The sequence below is a fragment of the Pituophis catenifer genome, unplaced genomic scaffold, assembly GCF_029215685.1.
Source record: "Pituophis catenifer annectens isolate HBS135680 unplaced genomic scaffold, rPitCat1.0.hap2 SCAF_3, whole genome shotgun sequence".
Taxonomy (NCBI): Eukaryota; Metazoa; Chordata; class Lepidosauria; order Squamata; family Colubridae; genus Pituophis; species Pituophis catenifer.
Window position 1 is genome coordinate 189,544,901 of NW_027256883.1, and position 22,019 is coordinate 189,566,919.

At 41.1% G+C, this 22,019-nt stretch overlaps 1 protein-coding gene across 1 annotated transcript in view; it reads left to right on the forward strand.

The window, feature by feature from the left end:
* Positions 1-2,616: 2,616 nt before the first annotated feature.
* PLCG1 (phospholipase C gamma 1) overlaps positions 2,617-22,019 on the forward strand; it is a 98,645-nt gene continuing 79,242 nt past the window's right edge. Inside the window, exon 1 of the mRNA XM_070941702.1 lies at positions 2,617-3,321. Within this exon, the coding sequence (XP_070797803.1) occupies positions 3,120-3,321 (202 nt within the window). The 5' untranslated portion in view covers positions 2,617-3,119. The remainder of the gene's footprint in view (positions 3,322-22,019) is intronic.

Sequence of the window (22,019 nt, forward strand, 5' to 3'; positions counted from 1 at the left end):
TAATACACCTGATATTAATCAATACCCTATCTCTCAACTACCTAAAGCCTATGGATGCTTACTTGGCAGTAAGGCTACTCTCTTTCAGTGGAATTTACTCCTAATAGATACACATGATTGCAGGCAGGCAGCTAGATCAGTTTAATAGGCTGGAAGTAAAATTTCTACATTAACAAAATTTATACTTAAAACAACAGAATATAGGAGCAAAAAATAGTCTGAGCAATAGTCTGAGCTATGCTTTTCTTCTTTAAATGGAAGTATTACCCATTTTAACCAGACATTAAGACTCATTGGTTTGGAATACTAGTATGGCTTGCACTGAACCTTGACAGTGCTTCTTTTCCTTACAAACTAGCTCAACTTGGTTTCCCTTAAACCTGATCAATGGTGACCTAGGTATTTTCCATAACTCCTTCTTTTGATAATGCTGGTAAGGAATTATGAAAATGATGTCTAACACTTATGGATATGTGAGATCACGTGAAACATAGCACTTATATTTCTTCAAGAAGCTCAAACCATAAGCCATGGTTTAGAGCTCAATTACTGCAGACATGCACAAACTGAGGTGCTAGAATTCATGCTCCCTGTTCAAACATTCCATCAAAGATGCCACCACCTGTTGCTTGATATAACCGAAGGGAAAATTATTTAATAGATGGAAATAATGCTATCTACATTGAATTCATTTGTTCTTACATGAAAATATAAATAAAATGAAATAGTTTACTGTCTGCCCCACCTCTTTTTCTGCTCTTTTGAAGTATAATCATTGGCCTGCCACTGAAAGACACAGTGCAATCAGTGTTAAACCAAATATACCACAGTGACTGACTGTATAATATATTAAGCCACAACCTAGCCAATTTGGTTTTAGTTTAGTGTGTTGTGCAAACTAGCCAATGTACATCCTCCATAGCTCATTGTGCTGCTGGAACTCAAAAGAAAAAAAAAATCAAGAATAGACACCCAGTGGTGTTTATCTGCCCAATAAGACCTGGAAGAGTGGGCTAGCTCCCAACACCTCAGGATTGAGGCCATTAGGGTCCACAGAAGCAGTTTTGTCACCATTTCCCTTCTCTGAAGCAGTTTACCCACCCACTCCAAAAGTCCCAAACATTGCTAAGGATCTTTAAATGACTCAGTTTGATATCCTTCAGCAATCATTATTGGCCATGTTGATTGGTGACTTTCTGGAAGACTATGTGTATATGTGTATATATGTGCTCCAATAGAAGATAACGTTTGAGCTGCATCACCTGCAAATCCAGAATACCAAGGACAAAAGGGCAGTAATCAAATATAATAGCAACAATAGCAAAATACATAAAACTGAGATATTCGATAACAATCGTTCATTTTGGATTGGTCTCTCCTGGGGACAAATGCCCAGAGTGAAATATCTCAGTGCTATGAGTCATTCAAGGATACTGTGTGAATGCAGCCAGAAAAACCTTAAAGTAACTACAAGCCTTTCATAGTAGCTCTAATCAGCAGTGGCCGCTGCCGCACTTTGCCCAACAGCAAAGCCGGTGCAGTGTGTAAATGCCCAGAGCCGGGTGCAACTCAGCTGACCCTTTTGTCTACACCAGTGTTTCTCAACCTTAGAAGCTTGAAGATGGATGGACTTCAACTCCCAGAATCCCCCAGCCAGCGCTGCTGGCTGGGGGATTCTGGGAGTTGAAGTCCACCCATCTTCAAGCTTCCAAGGTTGAGAAACACTGGTCTACACCTTTACATTTGGCAGGTGCTGCTCACCTTTCCTTCCCAAGAAAAGAAGAAAATGAGATAAAGCACAAGGCCCGCGGGGAGGAGGAGGGGGGCGTGACCCTATGTGGGTGGAGAGAGTCGTATCGTTTTAAAAAGCTAATCCCGCCTCTTACACCCCCGCCCAGCTTTAATATAGTTTGGGGGGGGGAGAAGGAGAGCTAATTGGCGCGTGCTGATATATTCCTCTCATTTTGTTGCGCGTGTGAAGGGGAAAAAAAAAACCAACTCCGAGGTCGTTTTCCGGCCTTCCGCCTGGGATCTTTTGTCTTCCTCTTCCAGGGTCCAGGGCGTCCCTGGAGTCGGCGGCGTCGCTCCTGGGGCTCCACGGCGAGCAAATGGTCGATCCACGCCGAGCTCTGCCATCCTGACGAGGTGGAAGGCGCTAGCCCGAGAGAGCGAAGCAAACCTATTCTCGCTTTCGTTTCACGCCGAGGCCGTGGCGAGCGTGCCATTGGCTCCGTCGCAGGAGAGCTCGGCGGGGCTTCTCGCTTCCCGAGCCGTGAAGAAAAAAAAAACTCGTCGCCCTCCCTCTTTTTCCCTCCAGCCGTTACTGGCCCAGCTCTGGGGCGAAAGGGGTTCAACAACCTCGGTTCGCACCCAGAACTCTGTTTTTAGGGAAAGAGAGACCGGGGATTTGGGGGGGGGGGGGCGCTTTTTGGAAATAAAAGCTCTGCAAAGAGAAGGCGAAAGGCGCGCTCTGGGTTCCGGCCTCCGAGCCTTCCCTGAGCCGGGAAGCCCTCCTCGTTCTCCTCCTTCCTTCCCTTCCCACTCCCGGCTCCTTGTTCCCCCCCCCTCTCCCCCCCCTGCTTCCTTTTACTTGAAGCTCCTTTCAGGATGGGAGAGAAAACCAAATAAAAAAAAAAACGAAGGAGACAAGGACAGAAAATGGTGCATGGCTGCAAAAACAGGAGGAGGGTATTTTTCAGCCGCTTTCTGGGACTGAAAAGTTGACGGGGGCCCAAGGAAGCAGCAGCCGGCCGAGACTAAGACGACCCTCGCTCCCACCATCCCGCGCCGCCTTCTTTTTTCTTTCCCCGCCCCCCGCTCTTCTCTCTCTCTCCGGGGAAGAAGGGGACTAACCAAAAAAAAAAAAAAAAAAAAGCGCTGCCGCTGAGCAGAGAAAGGAGTAGCTGGGAAGGATGTTGCTACGGAGTTAAAACGACGAGAAAATTGCCCTTCCCCCGTTCCAAACCCCCCTCCCCCTTTTTTTTTCGCCACCAGTTTCTTTTGGCTTTGGCTCCAAAAAGAGACAATTCTCTTTTGTTTGTGAAGTCCCCCTCCTTTTTTTTTTCCCTTCTTTTTTTTCCGCCCAGCTGGAGAAAGGAGGAAAAGGCTGGGGAGTCACCATGGCGTCTCTCTTTACCAATGGACCCTGCATCCAAAGTGAAGCCGAAGTGGGTCACCTCTGCCGGAGCCTGGAAGTGGGTACGGTCATGACACTCTTTTACTCCAAGAAGTCCCAGAGACCCGAGAGAAAAACGTTCCAGGTCAAGCTGGAAACCAGGCAGATCATTTGGAGCAGGGGGTCGGACAAAATCGAAGGCGCAAGTAAGTGGTGGCTTGGTTTTAATCCTTGGTTAGTAGTAGCCGAAAAACGAGCGAGTAAAATTTGAGGTAATCCCTGCATGCGGACGCCCGGGATTTTTGGCCCGACCATCACCAACCAAGCATGTTTATGGTTGTGCTGGCTCGTTTGAATGAACTTGGAGCTACGTTAAAGGTCTTCACGAGTTAATAAACGCCTTCCCTTCCCTTCGATAAGAGTAAACAGAAATGATGCTGATCATAGTCCCACATCTTCGGCTGTTTATGCCTGTGGTGTGCATTTGTGGTGTAACGCTGGCCTAAAAAAAGAAAACTGGGAGTTGTCGTCTAATTACCTGGTATAGGCAACCTGCCAGTGGCTTGGCTGTACTTTGTAGATGTGTTGACATGTTGTGGTAGAATTGTCCCCAAAGTACTCTGGCCCACTAGACTTTTTGACTAAGATTTGGGTTCAGATCTTTGGCTGATCTAGAATCGGTTTGCTACCTGGTCTAATGTGAAAATATGGTTCGTCACACAAAACATAGTTTGTAGAATTTGGAGGTGTGAGATGCTTGTGATTGTTCACAGATTTAGCTGCCTCTAAAATTGAATCAGCACCATTGGTGGAGGTGTGGACTATTGTTGGCTGCTATGTCTTGATAGAATCTCTACTTTTTCCATTTGATGCTAAAATGGACTTTATAGCCTGCCTAGGGGTTTCTGAGAAGCGCATGGTTGCCTTTTCTTTCAGTGTGGAACCTATTTTGTACTTCTCTATCATTAATAAACATTATTTTGTGCTGCTTTGACTGGTCCTAGTAAAATTATTTCCCCACAGTTCATTTTAGAGAACAGTTTGGTATTTTTTTAAAAAAATGTTATTTAATGTGGAACCTTTTAGTTTCGAACCTTCACTATACTCAGAATTCAAAATACTTTTATGTATTATCTTATGCTTATGTAGTCGATGATGGTTTAAATATCAGTTTCAATCATTTGAGAATCCAAATATTCTGGTTCTCCCTCTTTTCAAAACATCAAACCTATAATAGGAAAAGAGAATTCTGATGTTTCTGCATATACAGAGAACTAGATATATATGTAAATGCTCAAAATGGAGAAAGCATGTCCAAATATTTTAAAAATGGAAACTCTTTCTTTACATTTGTCCTAAAGGCCACAACTCATGATTTCTACTGGTAGGAAAAATGTTATCTGAAAATCTGTGGTGTGCAAAAGTTGCTTTCAGGTTGCTAGATCAACAACTGTTATTTGTTTTGCTTTTGAGTGGGTCATAAGTGAATAATCAGTATGGAAGCATCGGAGTTTATGCACAAATTTAATTATTAAGTTTGTATGTTAATTATCCCTTAGTACGTTTGCTTGATTTTTATGGACTTATTTTGAAAGATGAATTTGTCCATCAATTCTGTATGTCTCCTGATTTAGTACTGCACTAACAAATTTTTATTACTATGCACAAAAAGGATGTGGTATTCTATATGCGGTGTCATTCAAATCTGAAATTGTTTTATAACTGCACTTTTTGACAAACACTGCTGCATCTGCCTTGGAAAGTAAAGACAAGCAGAGTTGGAATTCTTTAATATAATTCTTCCTCCCTTTGTCCCTGCAGTGAGGTCATTCATACAAAAAGCTCAGAAAGCTGGGATATTGGATTCCCATGCCAAATAAAACTGAGAATTGAGCAGCCTTTTCTCCCTTTTTGCTTTCCTAGAGTTAGGAACTCATTTACAAAGCAAATAGACTTGCAGTATCTTGTGGTAGGCTGTCTTAGACCTTTGGAGGAAAGAGGTGATATAAATCAAATGAATGAATGATTAAATACTTTAAATTCTAATAGATACATTGTGGAATAGTCTTTGTGGATTAAATTCTGCTTATAAAATGTTTGAAGTATTTGGAAGGGGAAGAAATATAAATATTGGGATGAAAAGGTCATGAAATTTAAAACCACAGTAGTTCTAGGTTATTTCTAGAGGTCCCAAATGCCCGTTTTTACATTTCCTGGTTTCTGGATCAGCTACTTTTTTATGCATGTGCTTGCCTGTAAATGTAATTAAATATATATATACATTCAGACATAATATGTCAGTTCACAGCACTTATTGTTAGCCCTGTTTCTTTCTGTATTGGACTAATAGTGATATTCTTTGAAATCTGAGCTGAGAAATGCGGATCTCTTAAATAGTCTATTAGCAACCAATTTATCAGCCTTGCAAGCAGATGTTTTCACAGCTGGATGATGGATGGATTGATTGTACTGTAATCCTTTTTCTATGTTCGTGAGATATGTTTTTAACACTTATAATTAATATATGTATTAAGTTTGGAGAGACCAGGGAAACTTGGGTTCTCTGAGAAAGATATTCAATTTGAGTTGAATAACTTTAGAAGCACCAAGATTCCATGGATAATGAGAACAGTGATTGTCTCCCTCTCTCTTCAGTCAGATCTTATTTCTCCTCCTTTTAGCAGTAAATTTAGTGGATAAAATAGTGTGAGATTTTGTGATTAGTGAGAAAATACTGTTTAGAAATATACATAATTGAATTTGCCACTTGATAGATGCTTTTCTAGAGATACCTTGAGCAAGCAGCAAATTAAATTCAACTGCTTTGAAGTCCATAAAAATATGTTTCCTAATTTATGTGTAGTTGAAAAGAGTTATAATGAATTAGTTGAGAGATACTTTAAGTAGCTCATAATTTCCAAAATACAAGATGCTTTAGGGCTGTATTATTTGTTCTTACTGACTCACACATCACTTTAATATTTTAATATTATCTGCTTTTTTGTGAGTATAATGCATAAAGCCTTGCAAAAAGATTTATAAATTGCACTGAATGCTTTGCATATCATGCTAAGCAAATAGCATAGTATAGCTCAGTATGGTGTGACTCAGAAACCTTGTACTGTAGTCTTATAGGCAAATGGTGTCTCTCTAATTACATTTAACTATATGACCCAGGGCATTCATTTTTAAGTTGATAGTTTATTTCTTTTTTTGAAAGGGATTCCCTCTTGTCCAAGATGAAGAATATATACAATGAAGTGTTTCAAATGTGGCAATATTTAAGATGCTGGCTGGGGAATTTTGAGAGTTCATACATCTTATATTTGCCAGGTTTGAAAAACACTGATCTAGAAAATGGCTTGCAAGGTGGGAATTTGTTTTGGAATAAGGAAGGAAGGAAGAAAGCATCCAGAAAACTAGTTTTGAAGCTAAGCTAATTCCTTTGTGAATATATAAGTTGATTTCATTAGAAAGTGATGGAAGTCATAAGAAAAGATATTCTTCCCTTTCTGCTGCCACAATGTAGTATTGTGATCTGTGTTGGCTGCTGATTAACAGTGTGCACATCAATATTATCTGTGAAAAAGGAAATAGTTTTACTAACTTTATCTGGATGAAGTGTTCAAGATAGGCAGGTCTTCCCCGAGACACAGTGAGATTTAGCACTGCTTCTTGAGTTTCATTCAGTGTGAGGGTATTGCGTTCTAGATCTAAATGTGTTTGCGTTTTATAGTATATTTTATAAAACAAGGTCTCATCCTCAATGTCTGGCTTCCTGTATTTTAAATTGAAAGGTTTAAATTGCCTTTTAAAAGGTGCCTTCTCTTTCCGTAATTCAGATCTTGAGTTGAATAGACTTACGGTAGTACATGGAGACATGTACTATTATTTGGTTTATGGCTGCTTCATTTGCCTAATAGGAAACACACACACACAGCCCAATAAAATTTGCCAATCTTGAAATTAAAGAAAAGAGTGCCTGAGTTTTATAGTCTACACCCAATTAAACTAATATAATCTTGATGACATGAATAAAATAGGTTCTCCTAGAAATAAGTATAATTTTGCTGCAGAAAATGAATAAATACTATGGAAACCAAACTTTTGGATGTGATGTGATATGGAGAAAGGCATATGATCTCATGGACCTGGTATCACCATGTTGTTCCAGGCCTTAATTCAGGTGTATTCAGATGCCCATTTATTATTCCTTAGAATCTCTCTAAAAGGTCTAGCCTTATCAGCACTACTGATTTTATGTGTAAATGTCTGAAGCAGAATGCAGTACAGAAAAAGCATCTAGATAATTCTAGTTCTAGATGGTATACTTGATTATAGTATAACCCCCAAATGCCAAGGATCAAAATTTTCCACCTTTTTCTCCAATAGGCTATTGAGGACTCTAGCTTGAGTTCTAGGTGGCTGCCTAGTTAAAACAGCTGCAATTAAATGATTAATTAAATGATTATTTTTGTCCTATGGATCTCAGAAGGAACCTTTTTTGTGAGGAGATCCTAATTTTCTGTCTTTCATCATTTTTTAAAAAACATAATATGGCCTCTTTCCAAGAGGGTTTAGAGAGGCATGGATTTTGTTATTTCTTTGCAGGAAGTAGCTTTTGGATAAAGGCTATGTTGCTTTTGGCTAGAGCAGGGGTGTCAAACTCAAGGCCTGGGGGCCGGATCTGGTCTGCAGGGTACTTAGATCTGGCCCACCCTGGAAACGGCAAAGATCCGGCCTGCAGTGCCTCTGCCAGTGAAAACGGAGTTCGGGAGGGCCACAGCCCTCCTGAGCTCCGTTTTCACTGGCAGAGGGTTGCAGGGGCCATTGCAGCGAAAACTGAGCTCGGGAGCCTGTTTTCGCTGGCAGAGCGCTTGGGCCACCACAGGTGCCCCTGATACAAGTGATGTTGAGCTGGCCATGCCCACTCCAGCTCCCCAAGGTCAAACACAACCCTGATGCAGCCTTCAATGAAATCAAGTTTGACACCCCTGGGCTAGAGTAATGGGTACACACTTTCTTTTTGTGGTGCATATAACCATAAACGTACCATCTCTCTTTTTACATCTATTCACTTACTTCCTGCCCTGCACCAACACAGGCACAGAAATACACACGCACAATGTCTCTGCTAAAAAATAATTTCCTATGTAAAATCTGTTTTTTTCCATGTTGGTATATAAAAAAAGCTAGATTTTTCTGGAACATTTTAGGAGTTTCGTTTATTTGCATCAGTTTTTTTTTTTAAAAAATGTTACATTTTTCTGGATACTCTGGTATTCTTACATATCTGTTTTTGTCATTTATTTTTGAAGGATAAATGTCTATTCATGTCATCAGTGATTTTCCAGATCCTTGAAAGCAATAGAATGTTTACTCCAGTACTCTATTTCTGTTTAATTGAAACCTTATAGGGTTTAAGTGTGTTCAAAAGTCAATCAGACTGATTTTATAGATCATCCAAATATAAGTTTTACATACATACATACATGCTGCAATGTACCACAATAAGAAAACAATAAAAGTGCAGTTGTTTTATGATCACATCCAGATGACTTCAGGAAAGTCGAGCCAAACTCTGAACTATGCCTCGCTCTGTCCTTCTCAAGGATTTATTTGCTGTGTAAATATTCATCAAATATGAAAAGAAAACCTTTTTCAAATGTTAGTCAGTAAGTTATAGCACATTAAAAGGGAGGAGAGTCAAATCATAAAGCAAACTTTACTTCCACAGTGAGTGCTGGCATTTCTGTCCACTATGCTTAGTTGTATTTTGTGGGGCAATTTAGTAGTATTGTTCCAGGAATCCAGAGGCCAGTGCGGTTTTATCTATTTGAATGCTTTGCCAGATGCTCCTGGTATAGTTAGGATAGCTGAATGTTTGCATTGGTTTATTAAATACATTATGCAAAACTTTTAAAAGTGTTGCTGTGACCTTTTGGGTTGAAGGACAGTTCTACGTTTATTATTCACATCCATTGTAATAATAATAATATATATATATGCCCAGTGATTGCTCTTAAGAGTTGACTTCAGAGATGATCTATATGAAAGATGGAGTCCAAGCACTTAACTGAGAAAAATGTGCATGAGCAGAGACCTAATAAATGGAGCTTCTCATCAATAAATTAATCAAAGCTTTGGTATGGATCTAGCCTCAGAGCCCACCCGTCCTGTAACGGTTATCATGCTTGACTGCAAGATTCTTTAAAGTCCTTCCTTCGTCTGGCAAGCACTTCATCACTATAGCAACTGATGAAGAGCATCGATGTTGCCATAACAGGAACATTATTTTTCCACAGCATTGAAACCTCAGACACTGTATCTCTCTTGATCATATAGACTAACTTATCATCACATTCATATTTAAATGTTAGTCAGCTTAATGGCACCTGGAAGTTGGTGGGACATCTTGATATGCTCACTATACTCTACTAGGCATCTTCCTTCAATAATTGGGAAAGCAAATTGTATGAAGAATTGTCAGCTTCTCTTTGAAATATTCATACCAAATGTTTTTTCTTTTTCTTTATGTAGCTGAACAGAGATGGTGACCTGAGAAATGTGCAATTGTAAAATTTGGACAACTCTATTCTTGTGTTTTCCTTTACTGTATTTGGGTTAGTAGTGAAAAGAAGAGAAATGCTTCTAACTTACAACAAAATGTGGCTGTTGTTTTGAAACTAGATTTAAGCCACAAAGAAGAGGAAGAAGGAACAAAGCTGACAATTGCTTTGTTTCTGAATCATTGTGTTGATTTTCTTTCTTCATTTATTCTGTCTGCTGACAGCAAGATTTGAGATAGAGTTAGATCCCATTTGGCTAATGCATGTAATTGTCCAAAGAATATGAATTAAATATTCAATAGTTTAATACCACAATACACACATAATATTCACAGCACAGTATATTTTTGAATGTATAGAGTAGGTTCCCTGTATACACTAGCATTTTTTTAATATCTCAAAATATATGCCATAACCAGAGGCCTTTAGCTTTTGCCTAGCAACTCTAATAATTGCAGTTGTCTGCCTTTGAATCATGTTTCCTAAGTAAAAAGGAATACATTGGAGTGAATCCCATTGGAAACAGGGTGGATTTGATTTAAATCAAGTCCTTTTAAATCACTAGTAAAAAGGCTTGATTTAAATCAACTCGATTTAAATCATAATTTATAAAGAGCAACTGTCATCTCTGTCCCGCAGCGGCTCCTCCTCTGACCCGCTGTTGACTCACCGACAGTCCCATTCACTTTAATGGGATGGCTGGTGATGCGGCAGTGACACAACAAGGTGAGGAATGCGGGCAGCAGGTGAGTGGATGCCCTCTAACAACGCTGCCATGATGGATCTGAAGTAACTGGTGCTCTTTAAATATAAGGACTCATTCTTGCTGGTAGTTAAAATCTTTAATACTATTATTTGCAAACAAAATGAGGCTTTCTCTTTAGCTTGCAGAGCTTGGATTCATTGAATGAGTTTACCAAAAATGTAAATATTGCAGAATATACAGCCTCATGCTATATAACTAAGTTCCATTTCATGCTGAATTAACTAAATTACTAATGTATCTTAAATAGAAAACTATCTTTAGATAGATTTTTACTCCAAAAATATTTTATTAAAATAAATTTGATAAAAATAAAAAAAAATCCGTTTTAAATTTTAAAAATCTGATTTTTAAATTTTTTTTAAAAAAAAATCATCGATTTTTATTCACCCTGATTGGAAAGCATCAGATTGGATACCATAAATGTTTGGAAGTGCTCCAAGAATTTTACTTTTTTATGACCAAATCTCTACAAGATATCTTGACCAAGCATCTTATTTATGTATTGAATTTATCGCCCAACTTTCTTTGAAGAGTTTAAGGGAGCAGTTCTCTCTCCAGTTCTTCCATCAGCAGCCTCATCAGGTTAGGTAGCCTCCAGTGAAAGACTGTAAATGGCCTGAAGTCACCTAATGAGCGGATAATAGACTTAATCTTGGCTCTTCTCAATTTTTCAGTCAAGTTACCTTAACCAATATACTTGCTAAATAACCACTACTCTTCCTAGTAGTGGCACAGTGGTGCAAACTCTGCATAGTTATCAGAAAAGTCTAACTTTACAGTATCAAAGTTGGGAGGAAAGTTGTCTTGTCTCATACTTGTAGAATTATTAAAGCCTGGCTGTAATATATTTTCGGAAGTCTATAAATGGGAATACAACATTTGTGCTCTTCTAATTGATTGAACTAAAACTAGGATAAATATATATTTTAAAAAGATTATTAATAATCTATTAATAATCTTTAGATCAATCTCTATAATTTTTTTAATTAACATTTGTTTTATAGCACTTTGGCATTTTGAATCTATAAATAAATATCATTATTTAAAAATGCCTCAAAGATACGTAAAATAACTGCTGGCATTAAAAGGCCTACACTATAGTCTATATTTTTTCTTGAATGTTGAGTTATCATTAGATACTTTTTAAGAGAACCAGTTTGATCTAGGGCAGTGATGGCTAACCTTTTCTGGACCGAGTGCCCAAAGTGCTTGTGCACTCGCCCAAATGTGTGCCTGTGCGCCTGAGCCCCCAAATGCAATGTGCGCACTGTCCCTTGCATTCTCAGGGCCCTCCCCGTGTATGCGCAACAGAGACCCAAAGACCAGCTGGCCAGTGGGAGGCACATACGCATGCGCGGGAGAGCTGAACTGGGACAACAGCTCATGTGTCCACAGAGAGGGCACTGTGTGCCACCTCTGGCACGCTTGCCATAGGTTCGCCATCACGGGTCTAAGGGTTAAGGCAGAATAAAAACCAGGAGACCGAGTTCTAGTCCCACTTTAGGCATGAAAGCCAGCTGGATGACTTTGGGCCAGTTATTTTTTCTCATCCAGGGTTACAAGCCTATCACTCAATTCCTATTGCAACCAATGAATGAACACTCAGTTGATCTGGAAAAAAGAGACCCTGCATTTGCAGGGGAAATTGCTAGGAAAATTTCAATTTCTACTCCCAATCATAGAGGCTTCCTTTTATAAGAACTAGAAAGCACTTAAATACTGTATCATATTACATAGTTGGGAGTCTTATAATTCAAGCAACTTGGTGATTAATGCATAAGATAAATAGTATTTTTTATTATGAAATCTTGGGCAGATTTTATCAGTGTGTTATTAATCTCACTTGGATTGCCTTTCTTTTAAAAACATAAAATTTTCAGGACTTCTAATCATTTGGCTCCAATCTTCCTTTTCAACCATATCCATTTTCATTTGATGTCCCTCCCAGATGTGAATATTTATTTTAGGACACTCAGTATCCTCCTAATATCTTTATGCAGAAAATAAGAAATATTTATTACAGAAATTGTGTTTGGCTTCTTGTGAGATTATTAGAATTCTTACAGATCTTACAAATCTTACAGTTTACTTTCTTTCCCCAATGTATGGTCGATTTCCTTTGCAAATATATTCTTTAAGAATTCTTAAAAGTTTAAGAAGCTGATGTGAAGATGACAGAATTAGAGATGTCAAAATTTATTTATTTGTTTAGAGAAAAGAAAATAACTACATTTATTAGTGACTGGAAACTCTTTATGGACTTTTACTGAAAAAATAACAAAAAATGAATTTATGGGTTTGATTTTTAGAAAGGGTAGACTTTGGAAAGAAGAAAATTGTGTTGTAACTGTATTTGTAACTGCTCCTAAGATCAGAAGCTGCTTCTTCATAAACCTTCCTTTTCCTTTTTTCTTTCAAAATTTCTATTTGTTTTATTTTTTTACAATTTTCTTTAATGAAATTATGTATAAAAACAAGGAGCAATGAATATTTAAAAGGATGCCTTTGGACTCTTGTATCTCAGGGCAAAATGTTTAAAATAGAAATATTGTAAAGTAAATATATTTCTACCAGCTATTGCCTGACATCATTCTTTGTTTTACAAATGAACTGCGGAATATTTCGGTTGCATGACATGAAGAGGCTTGACTAGCTTCTCCTCCCATTATTAAACAGCTTGACATAATGTTTCAGAAATTTCTTGAAAGATTGGCTTTATAGGCTCCAGTGCAACTGTCAGGCTCATGAAACTTTATAAAGTCGACATAGAAGCTATTTAATTCTTAGAAAGAAGAGTTATTTTTGGTTTGTTTGTTTTTTACTAATTTTATTTATTTAATTTATATGCCATCGACCTCATCGATAAGGCAATTCTTAAGCTTCACACTATCTTAAGCTTCAGATTTATTCACCACTGCCAAACCATTGTTGAATCCAGTTGTAGAAGTTCCTAAATAAGAAGCTTAAGAAATAGTGGGTTCTATACACCCTCTAGGTAAAAAGAAGGAATTGAAAGAAGAGACTAGCAAGCAAGTTTTCTGCGATAATAAGCCACACATGGCCATTTGACAGATGCTGATTTTCTTTATAAAGCTTTAGGTCAGGCTTGTTCACTAATGAAACCATCATGTACTTTCCAATATTGATTGTGGGAGTTCAACTCTCTTCTAGTGAGCTGCCTCCTCTAAAAGGTAGATGCCTGTAGCAGCTGTATTTAAAACAGCATTGGGAAGCTGGGTCTCCTTATTTAATATCTGTGTACCAAGCCTACAGTGACTCAGTAGCATTGCGAGAAATCACAGAAATCGTTAATTCAAGTCACTTTGGAGTACTGGACCAGAAACAAAAAGTAAGAGGGAGAACAATTGATGCCTTTTCAATCCATAGTGATGTGAAGTGCTATTATTACAGTTCTGCTTTGAAAGGCTGTTTTCTTTCTGCATTTACAGGTAGCTCTCATTTAGTGACTGCCTCATTTAGTGATGTAGTTATGATGGTGATGAAAAAAATAACTCTACGGCTATCCTCACATTTATGACCTTTGCAGGTTTGTAAAGCAAAGGAAAATAAGATCATAAGATCAAGGGAAGTTGCAACTTTCCTTAGTAACTGCTTCATTCAATGACAGAGTTGCCAGTTTCATCTATGGTCACTAAGTGAGGATAGCCTATATTGCTAAACCTGTATTCTTTTTTCTCTAATAAACTGCAGATATCTTTGTATACCCATTTTATCCTTTACAAGATGTCTGAGGTACGTTAAGACATGTTCCATGGCCCCAAGTAACCCAGAGTCATGATTGTGCATCATGGTCAAGTGGAAATTTGTCCTCATTCCAGGGTGGATAAAAATAAAATAAAAAATCAGATTTTTTTTATTTAAATCGGATTTTTTTGATTTTATCGAATTTATTTTAATAAAAAACTTTTGGGCTAAAAATCTATCGTAAGATAGTTTTCTATTTAAGATACATAAATAATTTGGTTTATTCAGCATTAAATGGAACTTAGTTATGTAGCATGAGGCTGTATATTCTGCAACACTGGGACTATCAGTAAGTCAATAGTGGGTCAAAGGAGTAGCAGAGATGACAGTTTCTCTTTAACAATTATGATTTAAATCAAGTTGATTTAAATCAAGCCTTTTTACTAGTGATTTAAATCATGATTTACATGTTGGTGAAGGATTTCACTTCTCACCAGCATTATCAAGTTATTTCTGAAAGGTCTTTTGTTTTAACTTTGCCTTCACAGTGAACAGGATTAGTGATTATGTTGAAATGGGGTTGGTTCATTCAGGCATAATATCCTCTATGGAGTAAATTCTTGGCCTTTCAATATGCTGGATATATATTAAATTAAAATATTTTTACCATGTTATATATGCTTTGTGAAAATTATTATTGTATCATACGCTGAAAGCTCTAGAAGCATACCTTTATTTATAGATAAAATATATTTTTCCCTTGAAACAAATAGCAGGGATGTTTGCCCTTGATAAGAATAGAATAAGCAGTTGAGAACAAAAGAATTAGCATGTTGTGTTGTAAAGGTAAATGTCTTTGAAAGTTAGTCTGAAGCTTAACTACTGTTTGGGGTAGACTTTTGTCTAGTTAATGTTTAACCCTTTATGATATTAAAGAGGGGTTTTCTTTTCTTTTCCTCCCCATCCATTTTTCCCCTTTGTCTTATCTCAGTCTAGTTTTGTTCTCCCTTTTTTCTTGTTTTCTCTTCTCCATACAAGCTACCCTTTTTTCTTTTCTGTTGTTTCTTTTCATAGGCAGGAGGACTCTGTTTATGTATTGTTATCTGTAGATGGTCAGTTAACATTACTTTACTTTTTTGTCCTAGCCTGATAAGTCTTTTTTGAAATATAGCATCTTCTGCCTGCTTTTTGGGACAATCTTTTTAAATATCCAGGTCATCTTTTGGGGGGGCAAATATGATAATAGACATTAGAGAGTTGCCTACTTAAATTGTGTTTTCTTATTTGTGTAATGGGTGTAGCCCGCTCTTTTAAGGGTATTGTTCTCCATTTCCTAGGAAAATAACTCAATCTAAGTTTTGAAAAGTAGTTAATAACATAGGAACTCTGATCTTTCAAATGTGTCTTTGCCAAAAGACAGTGCTTTTCAGGAGTCTTGCCACCTCTATATTTATATTTATTTAGAAATAAACCTCATTAATTTGCAGGATGCTTCCACCCAAGGCTTGTTTGCACTGAATTGTACTCTTGGTAACTAATGTGCAAGATTTCTCCTAAGGATTTGGATTGTTAAAACCAGAACTTGTTAGGCAGAAAAAACCCATACTTCTGGCAAATGCTAATTGAAAAGCTGGGTGCTGGGTGCTAGCATACATAGTTTGCAGTGCCATGAAGTTCTTTTCTAATCTTTAAATCAGTCCTGCCATGATCCCACACAAAAACATCTTCATCCACCTTGCTTAGAGGTCCTTGGAAGGTCATGATTAGTGATTTCTGGTGTTCTTTTTCCATATCCCATTTGTCACTAATTGCCACTTTGGGCACTTATCCATCAATCTACTTCCATTTCCCTAATGTGAGTTTAATACAGAATGCTTTCCATAGCTTGGTAAGAATTTGTCTTCAATTCCATTCCTTTTGGAGATAATCTACCATGCTACTATGGCAGCACAGCACTTTTCTTCTTCTACCCCACACAAGTCATTCTGTTGTGTTCACACAGCAGACAAATTGATTTTTGAGATTATGTGGAGAAACAGAATAAAGCACTAGTTTCTGTTTTCTTTCTATGGGGGGATTCTGGCTGAGCCATCTCTTCACTTCTCAAACAGTGATCTGGAGGAAGGAAGATAAAGAACTGTGTTAATTGGTGGATTCTCCAGTGTGCTGCTTGGAGAATCCAAGCATGGGTTGACTTCAATTCTATTGCCAGAGACTGAGTTGTTAGAATTTTCTTGGCCACGCCTCCTCTGCTTGGCTGAGCTCCAGTTTTTCGACTCAGTCCTGCCGAGAGAGACGTGGAAAAGTACGCTCCAGCAATTCGAGTCTCATAACAAAGGATCATGCTTGGATTCTTCAAATTAAGAGCTCTTGGAGTTGAGGAAGCAAAAAGGGAAACTTTTTAGCCGGTTTGGGGCTTTTAGCCCTTAATTGGAGTCTGCAAGCTGTGGGTATGTGTGTTGGTCTCCCCCGGCAAGTCTGGCATGACCGCCACCACCCAGAAGACACAGACAGGAGGCAGCAAATCTGGGGCCAACCCATTTGCGGAATCCCCCATGTGTGGAGGCACCTGCTTCTTCACCCGAAAAGTTGCTGGTGAGTGAGCTGGTTTCCCCAGTCCACCGGCAAGAATTGCCACCACCTTATTTTTTCCCAGCCGGGAAGGCGCTCCGGAGTCACTGTCTAATTGGAGGGACATGCTCTGAGGATTTCAGCCTGCTCGATCTGTGCAGCTTTGGGAGAGCTGGAAGCTCTGCTCTCACGCCATTTGGACTCAGCTGAAAGGTGAGGCTGTGTATTTTGACGCGGTGGCATTGCTGGGCTTTGCGCTTGAGAAATTTTACTTGTGATCGCTAATTTTGGATTTGGCGGCACAGCACTGGGAGAGTCGAGATCTTTGCTCTCGCACCATTTTCGATCAGCTGAGTGGCGCGGTAGCGATTTCGGCGCTTGTGTGCTAGATCTTCAGAGCTGCTGGCTTGGGAGCTTGCATTTCTCCGTGCAGCACTGGGATAGTGGAAAATTTGGCTCTCACGCCATTTTGAGTCAGCTGAGAGGCACAGCTGGGCATTTGGCACAGCGGTATTGCTGTGTTCTCATGCTCTGTGGGAGTGTTGGTCTTCCCTAGTTTGCCACATAGATCCACCACCACCCTTGAGCCTGCAGAGGGGCCAGATCCGGTAGAGAAAGCCTTCACACTTGTCTGTAAATGTGTGGGTGGTAGCAAGATGGCGGAGAGAGCCCTGTCCCCAGACAAAGGCCAGGCAAAACCTCCCAGACTCCATAGAGCTGGGGATTGTAGCCCCAGGAATACCAGGGCTACCTCTAAGTGGGCTTCACAAACGGATGGCTCTAAGAAGCCTTCATCCAAGAAGGCTGTATCTGCCTTAGATATAGTCGCTGAAAGGTGCCACAAAGCTCTAGAAAAGCAATTTTCTAAGGTCCAGCAGCAGGCCCAGGAGCTCAGGGAGCACACTGTCTCCTTTGCAGAAACTGAATTTCCTACATCCTTGCAACCTGCTCTGTTTCCTCAGTTCAGTGAGGTACAGCAACAGGAGTGGTCACCAGAGGGAGCTGGTGAGCTTCCATGTGCCTTTACAGCAGGACAGGAAGAGGACTTTCTACCATTATCAGGTTTAGCACCTACTGGCTTGTTTCTTCCAGGGGCTCAGCTCCCGAGGCTACATTTACTCCTACTATGACAGGGCTCCTCCCAGAGGAGGCCCAAGGATCGAGACTATATCAGGATATAAGGAACCTCATTTCTGAGGCTATCTCCCAAGGCATAGCTGCAGGTCTGCAGCAGAGAGGCCATTCATAGCCTCTTCCGCCGAGCCTGCATGCTCAACTACCAGCACATATGCCTACGCTGTTCGAACCACCCTCTCCACACCCATCTATGCATGATGGGAGAGGAAGATCAGGGTGACCAGGAATTCTCTGATGATGAGGGAATGACTCCCGATAGACTTTCTTTCTCAGGCTTATTTCATTCCTCTTTGTTCAAGTCATTATTCCATAAGGCTAACAACTACTAGTTGTCCATAAGGACAACTACTAACATGAAAGTGATAGAAACATCTGCTGAACACTCTCAGGCCCTTCCAGATCCACATGAAGGTCTGTTTTCGGAGCCCATTCCTGAACAGGAAGTCATTCCTTCTCCTAAACTGTTCTTAGACGTTATTCAACATCAATGGGCTCAGCCTAGTGCCATCGCGGCCCCTAGTGGAAATGACAGGAAGCTTTACAGCGCAGGCCCGGATTTCGAAGAGCTCCTCCAATTACCAACGGTGGATGCTCCGGTGGCAACGCTGACATCATCAGCCATCATCCATGCTGACATCACTGAAGGTTTAAAGATGGAGGACAAGAAGGCGGAGATGGCCCTATATCACCACAGTAGCCTCTTTAATAGGGCTTCTTTGATCTGGCTTTGCCAGATGCAGGCGAGGATTCCTCCTGAAGAGACCAGGCTGCATCAGGCTGTGAATAAATTGATGGTGGCCACAGAATTTTTGGCCAATGCAACGCTCAATGTGGTGAAGTTTGCATCCAGGGCCTTAGCTTTCACTGTTGTATCACATCACCACCTGTGGCTCCTCCACTGGAGGCAGTCATGCAATCAAAATAGAGATTGGCTTCAGCCCCCTACAAGGGTGCAAATTTGTTTTGAGAAGCATTGGAGCCTATCTTAATTGAGAATATGGACAAAAGGAAAATCATGCCTTACATGCACAGGCGAGAGGATCGTAGACCTTCGTCTTATTACCAAAGGCTGCCATTTCGATTGGCTGAATCTTGTTCTAACGTCTCACAGTTCCAGGGGCCCTACTCTCAGGGACACAAACGGTTCCCGGATAGGTCTACCTATCATGACAGAGGGAGATATCAAGCTTCGGTCAAGCGGCCCTTTCGAGGGTCCAGCAGTCGATCTTTTCATTGCGGAAAATAATACCGATTCTCCCATTGGCAGCCAACTACAATATTTTGCAGGCCAATGGGAGAGGACCACCACCAATATGTGAGTCCTTCGCACTGGGCTTCGCACTGGAATTCCTCTCCAACCCTCCAACCAGCTTCATTCGTTTTCCAGTCCCAGTAAACATCGAGAAAAGAAACCTGAAGGAAGCTGAGATCCAACATTTGTTGGAGATCAATGCCATTGAGCTGGTTCCGGAAGGTCAGGAGGGACAAGGGTTTTACTCAATCCTCCTCTTAGTGAAGAAGAGTTCGGGGGGCTGGAGTGGAATTTTGGATTTAAAGAAGTTCAATGCCCATGTGGTATACAGACGCTTCAAAATGCAGTCCCTACAATCTATTTGGGCTGCATCAGGGAGCGCAACATGTTGACATCAAGAGATGTTCCCATACGGCCTTCCCATAGCAAGTTCCTAAGGTTTTCATATGCCAGGCGTCGCCTCCAGTATAGGGCCCTGCCATTTGGTCTGTCGTTGGCCCCCAGAACCTTCATGAAGTTGTTGGCAGCGGTGGCAGCAAACACCAGGGCATTGCCTATCAGGTTGCAATGCTATCTGGACAATCTCCAGGCCGTAATAAGGACTCTTCAGAGCCATCTAGTTCCCACCATCCACCTGCTACATCTGAGCACGGTGATAGACTCCTCAGCATACGAGGTGTACCTTTCTCCAGACTGCCAGGATGTTGTGACTCTGACCCCCGAGCCCGTCTTATCGGAGGGAGAAGGCTCCGAAAGTGAAGGAGAGGAGTTGGCCAGGCCTCCCTCTCCAGGACCCTCCTCTCTGGCAATGCCTCAGGTGTCTCCCAAAGGAGAAGAGAGTGGCCAGGAGCCAGGTATCTCCGAACAGTCGCAGTCGGACAGTGACGGAGATAAGTCTTGGCTGGATCCATGCCAGCGTCGGAGAGACAAGCGCATGCAGCAGAAAAGGAGGCGTGCCAGAGATTAAGCTGAGTCACTGGACCACACCCCACAGGGGATAAAAGGGGGTGTGGTGGCCATTCAGGCTCTGTGACGGACAAAACTAAACAACTAGCAAATCACATTGTATCTCTGAAACTACGTTATCTGCCTGCCTTGGATTTAATACGGACTGGACTTGACAATTCTGTCGCTTTGTGTATTTGTTTTGGTTTATCTGATGGAGGAGGAACACCTCCCTCTGTGAGTAAAGTTCTTGGCAAGCAGCTACTGGGTTGCTGCCAATGCTGTTATCGAAGGAATTTATTGTCTGCAAGTTTTATTTAACTCCTGGCTGACTGTTTGTGTGCGTGTGTGAGACGGGGACAGAACAGTGGACAAGATCCGGGTTCTACAGTCAGTACCTTTGGATCTCCTCTCACAGCTTCTGGGGAGGATGATCTCATGCATAGCGATTATGGCTTGGGCATGGGTCCATGCCAGGCCGCTCCAATGGCTTCTTCTGCCTCATCAGAGGGCCAGAAACAGCAACTCAAAGACCAAAATAAGAGTTCCAATGAAGGTCCTATGTTCCCTCCACTTGTGGACTTCTCAAGCCATAAGGAAGGGATGCGCTTTCAAGGAACCCCACCGCATCACTATCACATCAGACACGAGCCTCTTTGGCTGGGGCACCCACCTCCAATCCCAGGTGGTCCAGGGAAAGGTGCTCTCTGACAGACCTCAATATAAATTGGTTAGAGCTACAACCGGTCCACCTAGCTCTCTGCCGTTTCCAGGAAACAGTGGCAGGACACCATGTCCTAATATTAACAGACAATGTGGCTACCAAGGCCCATATAAATCTGGAGGGGGGCACCGCTCCTAATCCCTCATGACAGAGGTGGAGAAACTAGGCCTCTGGGTGGAGAAACACATTCCTTCCATCAGAGCAGAGCATATATCAGGGGTAGCAAATATACAGGCAGATTGGTTGAGCAGGACGAGACTAGACTAATCAGAGTGGTGCCTGCATCCGGAACTCTTCAAAGAATTATGTGAGAGATTCGGCTACCCGATAGTAGATTTGTTCACTCAACTGACGAACACCCAGCTGCCAAGGTTCTTCTCTAGGTTCACAACACTGGGAGTGGAAGGGGTCGATGCTCTCCGCAATCCCTGACCATAGGGTCTGCTCTACGCATTCCCTCCAATTCACCACATCCCAAGGGTTATCGGGAAGGTGTTAGAGGAGAGGGCAGAAGTTCATCTTCTCTCCCCGCATTGGCCCAGATGCCCCTGGTATGCTGATCTAGTCAGCCTCTCAATCTCCCTGGAGAATTCCCCAGGACAGGATTTCCCTCAGTCAGGGGGTCATGGTCCATCTGGAGCCTCAATGTCTCCAGTTGACCATCTGGCACTTGAGAGGAGCCTCCTAAGGAGAGACAAGCTCTCTGGGAAAGTGATTCAGACCATCCAGTCTTCCAGACAGCCCTCAGCAAATAGGATTTATAATGCCACCTGGTCAGCTTTTTGCCAATGGGACTAAGGGACTTCTAAGGGACACATTGACCCATTAGGGGCCTCGGTCCTGGAAATACTGGACTTTCTGCAAACTGGATTGGATGGGACTGTCTCCCAGCATCCTTCAGAGATCGGTAGCTGTATCAGTATTGTCCTGTGAGAATTGGCAACCCCTCACTCATCACCCGAGAATCCACAGCTTTGTCAAAGGGGCTGCTAATCTGAAGCCCCTGTTGGTTAATTGTTATCCCATCTGGGACCTGGCTTTAGTGCTCCAGGCACTTACTTCCGCACAATTTGAGCTGTTGAGGACCTCTAGCCTCTGGTACTTGACCCTCAATGTTTCATTCCTCGTGGCCATAACTTCAGCTAGGAGGATTTCAGAATTAGTGGCTTTGTCAATACGTGAAGATCTGTGTATATTCTATTCAGACAGGGTCATTCTCCATGTGGATCCCTCCT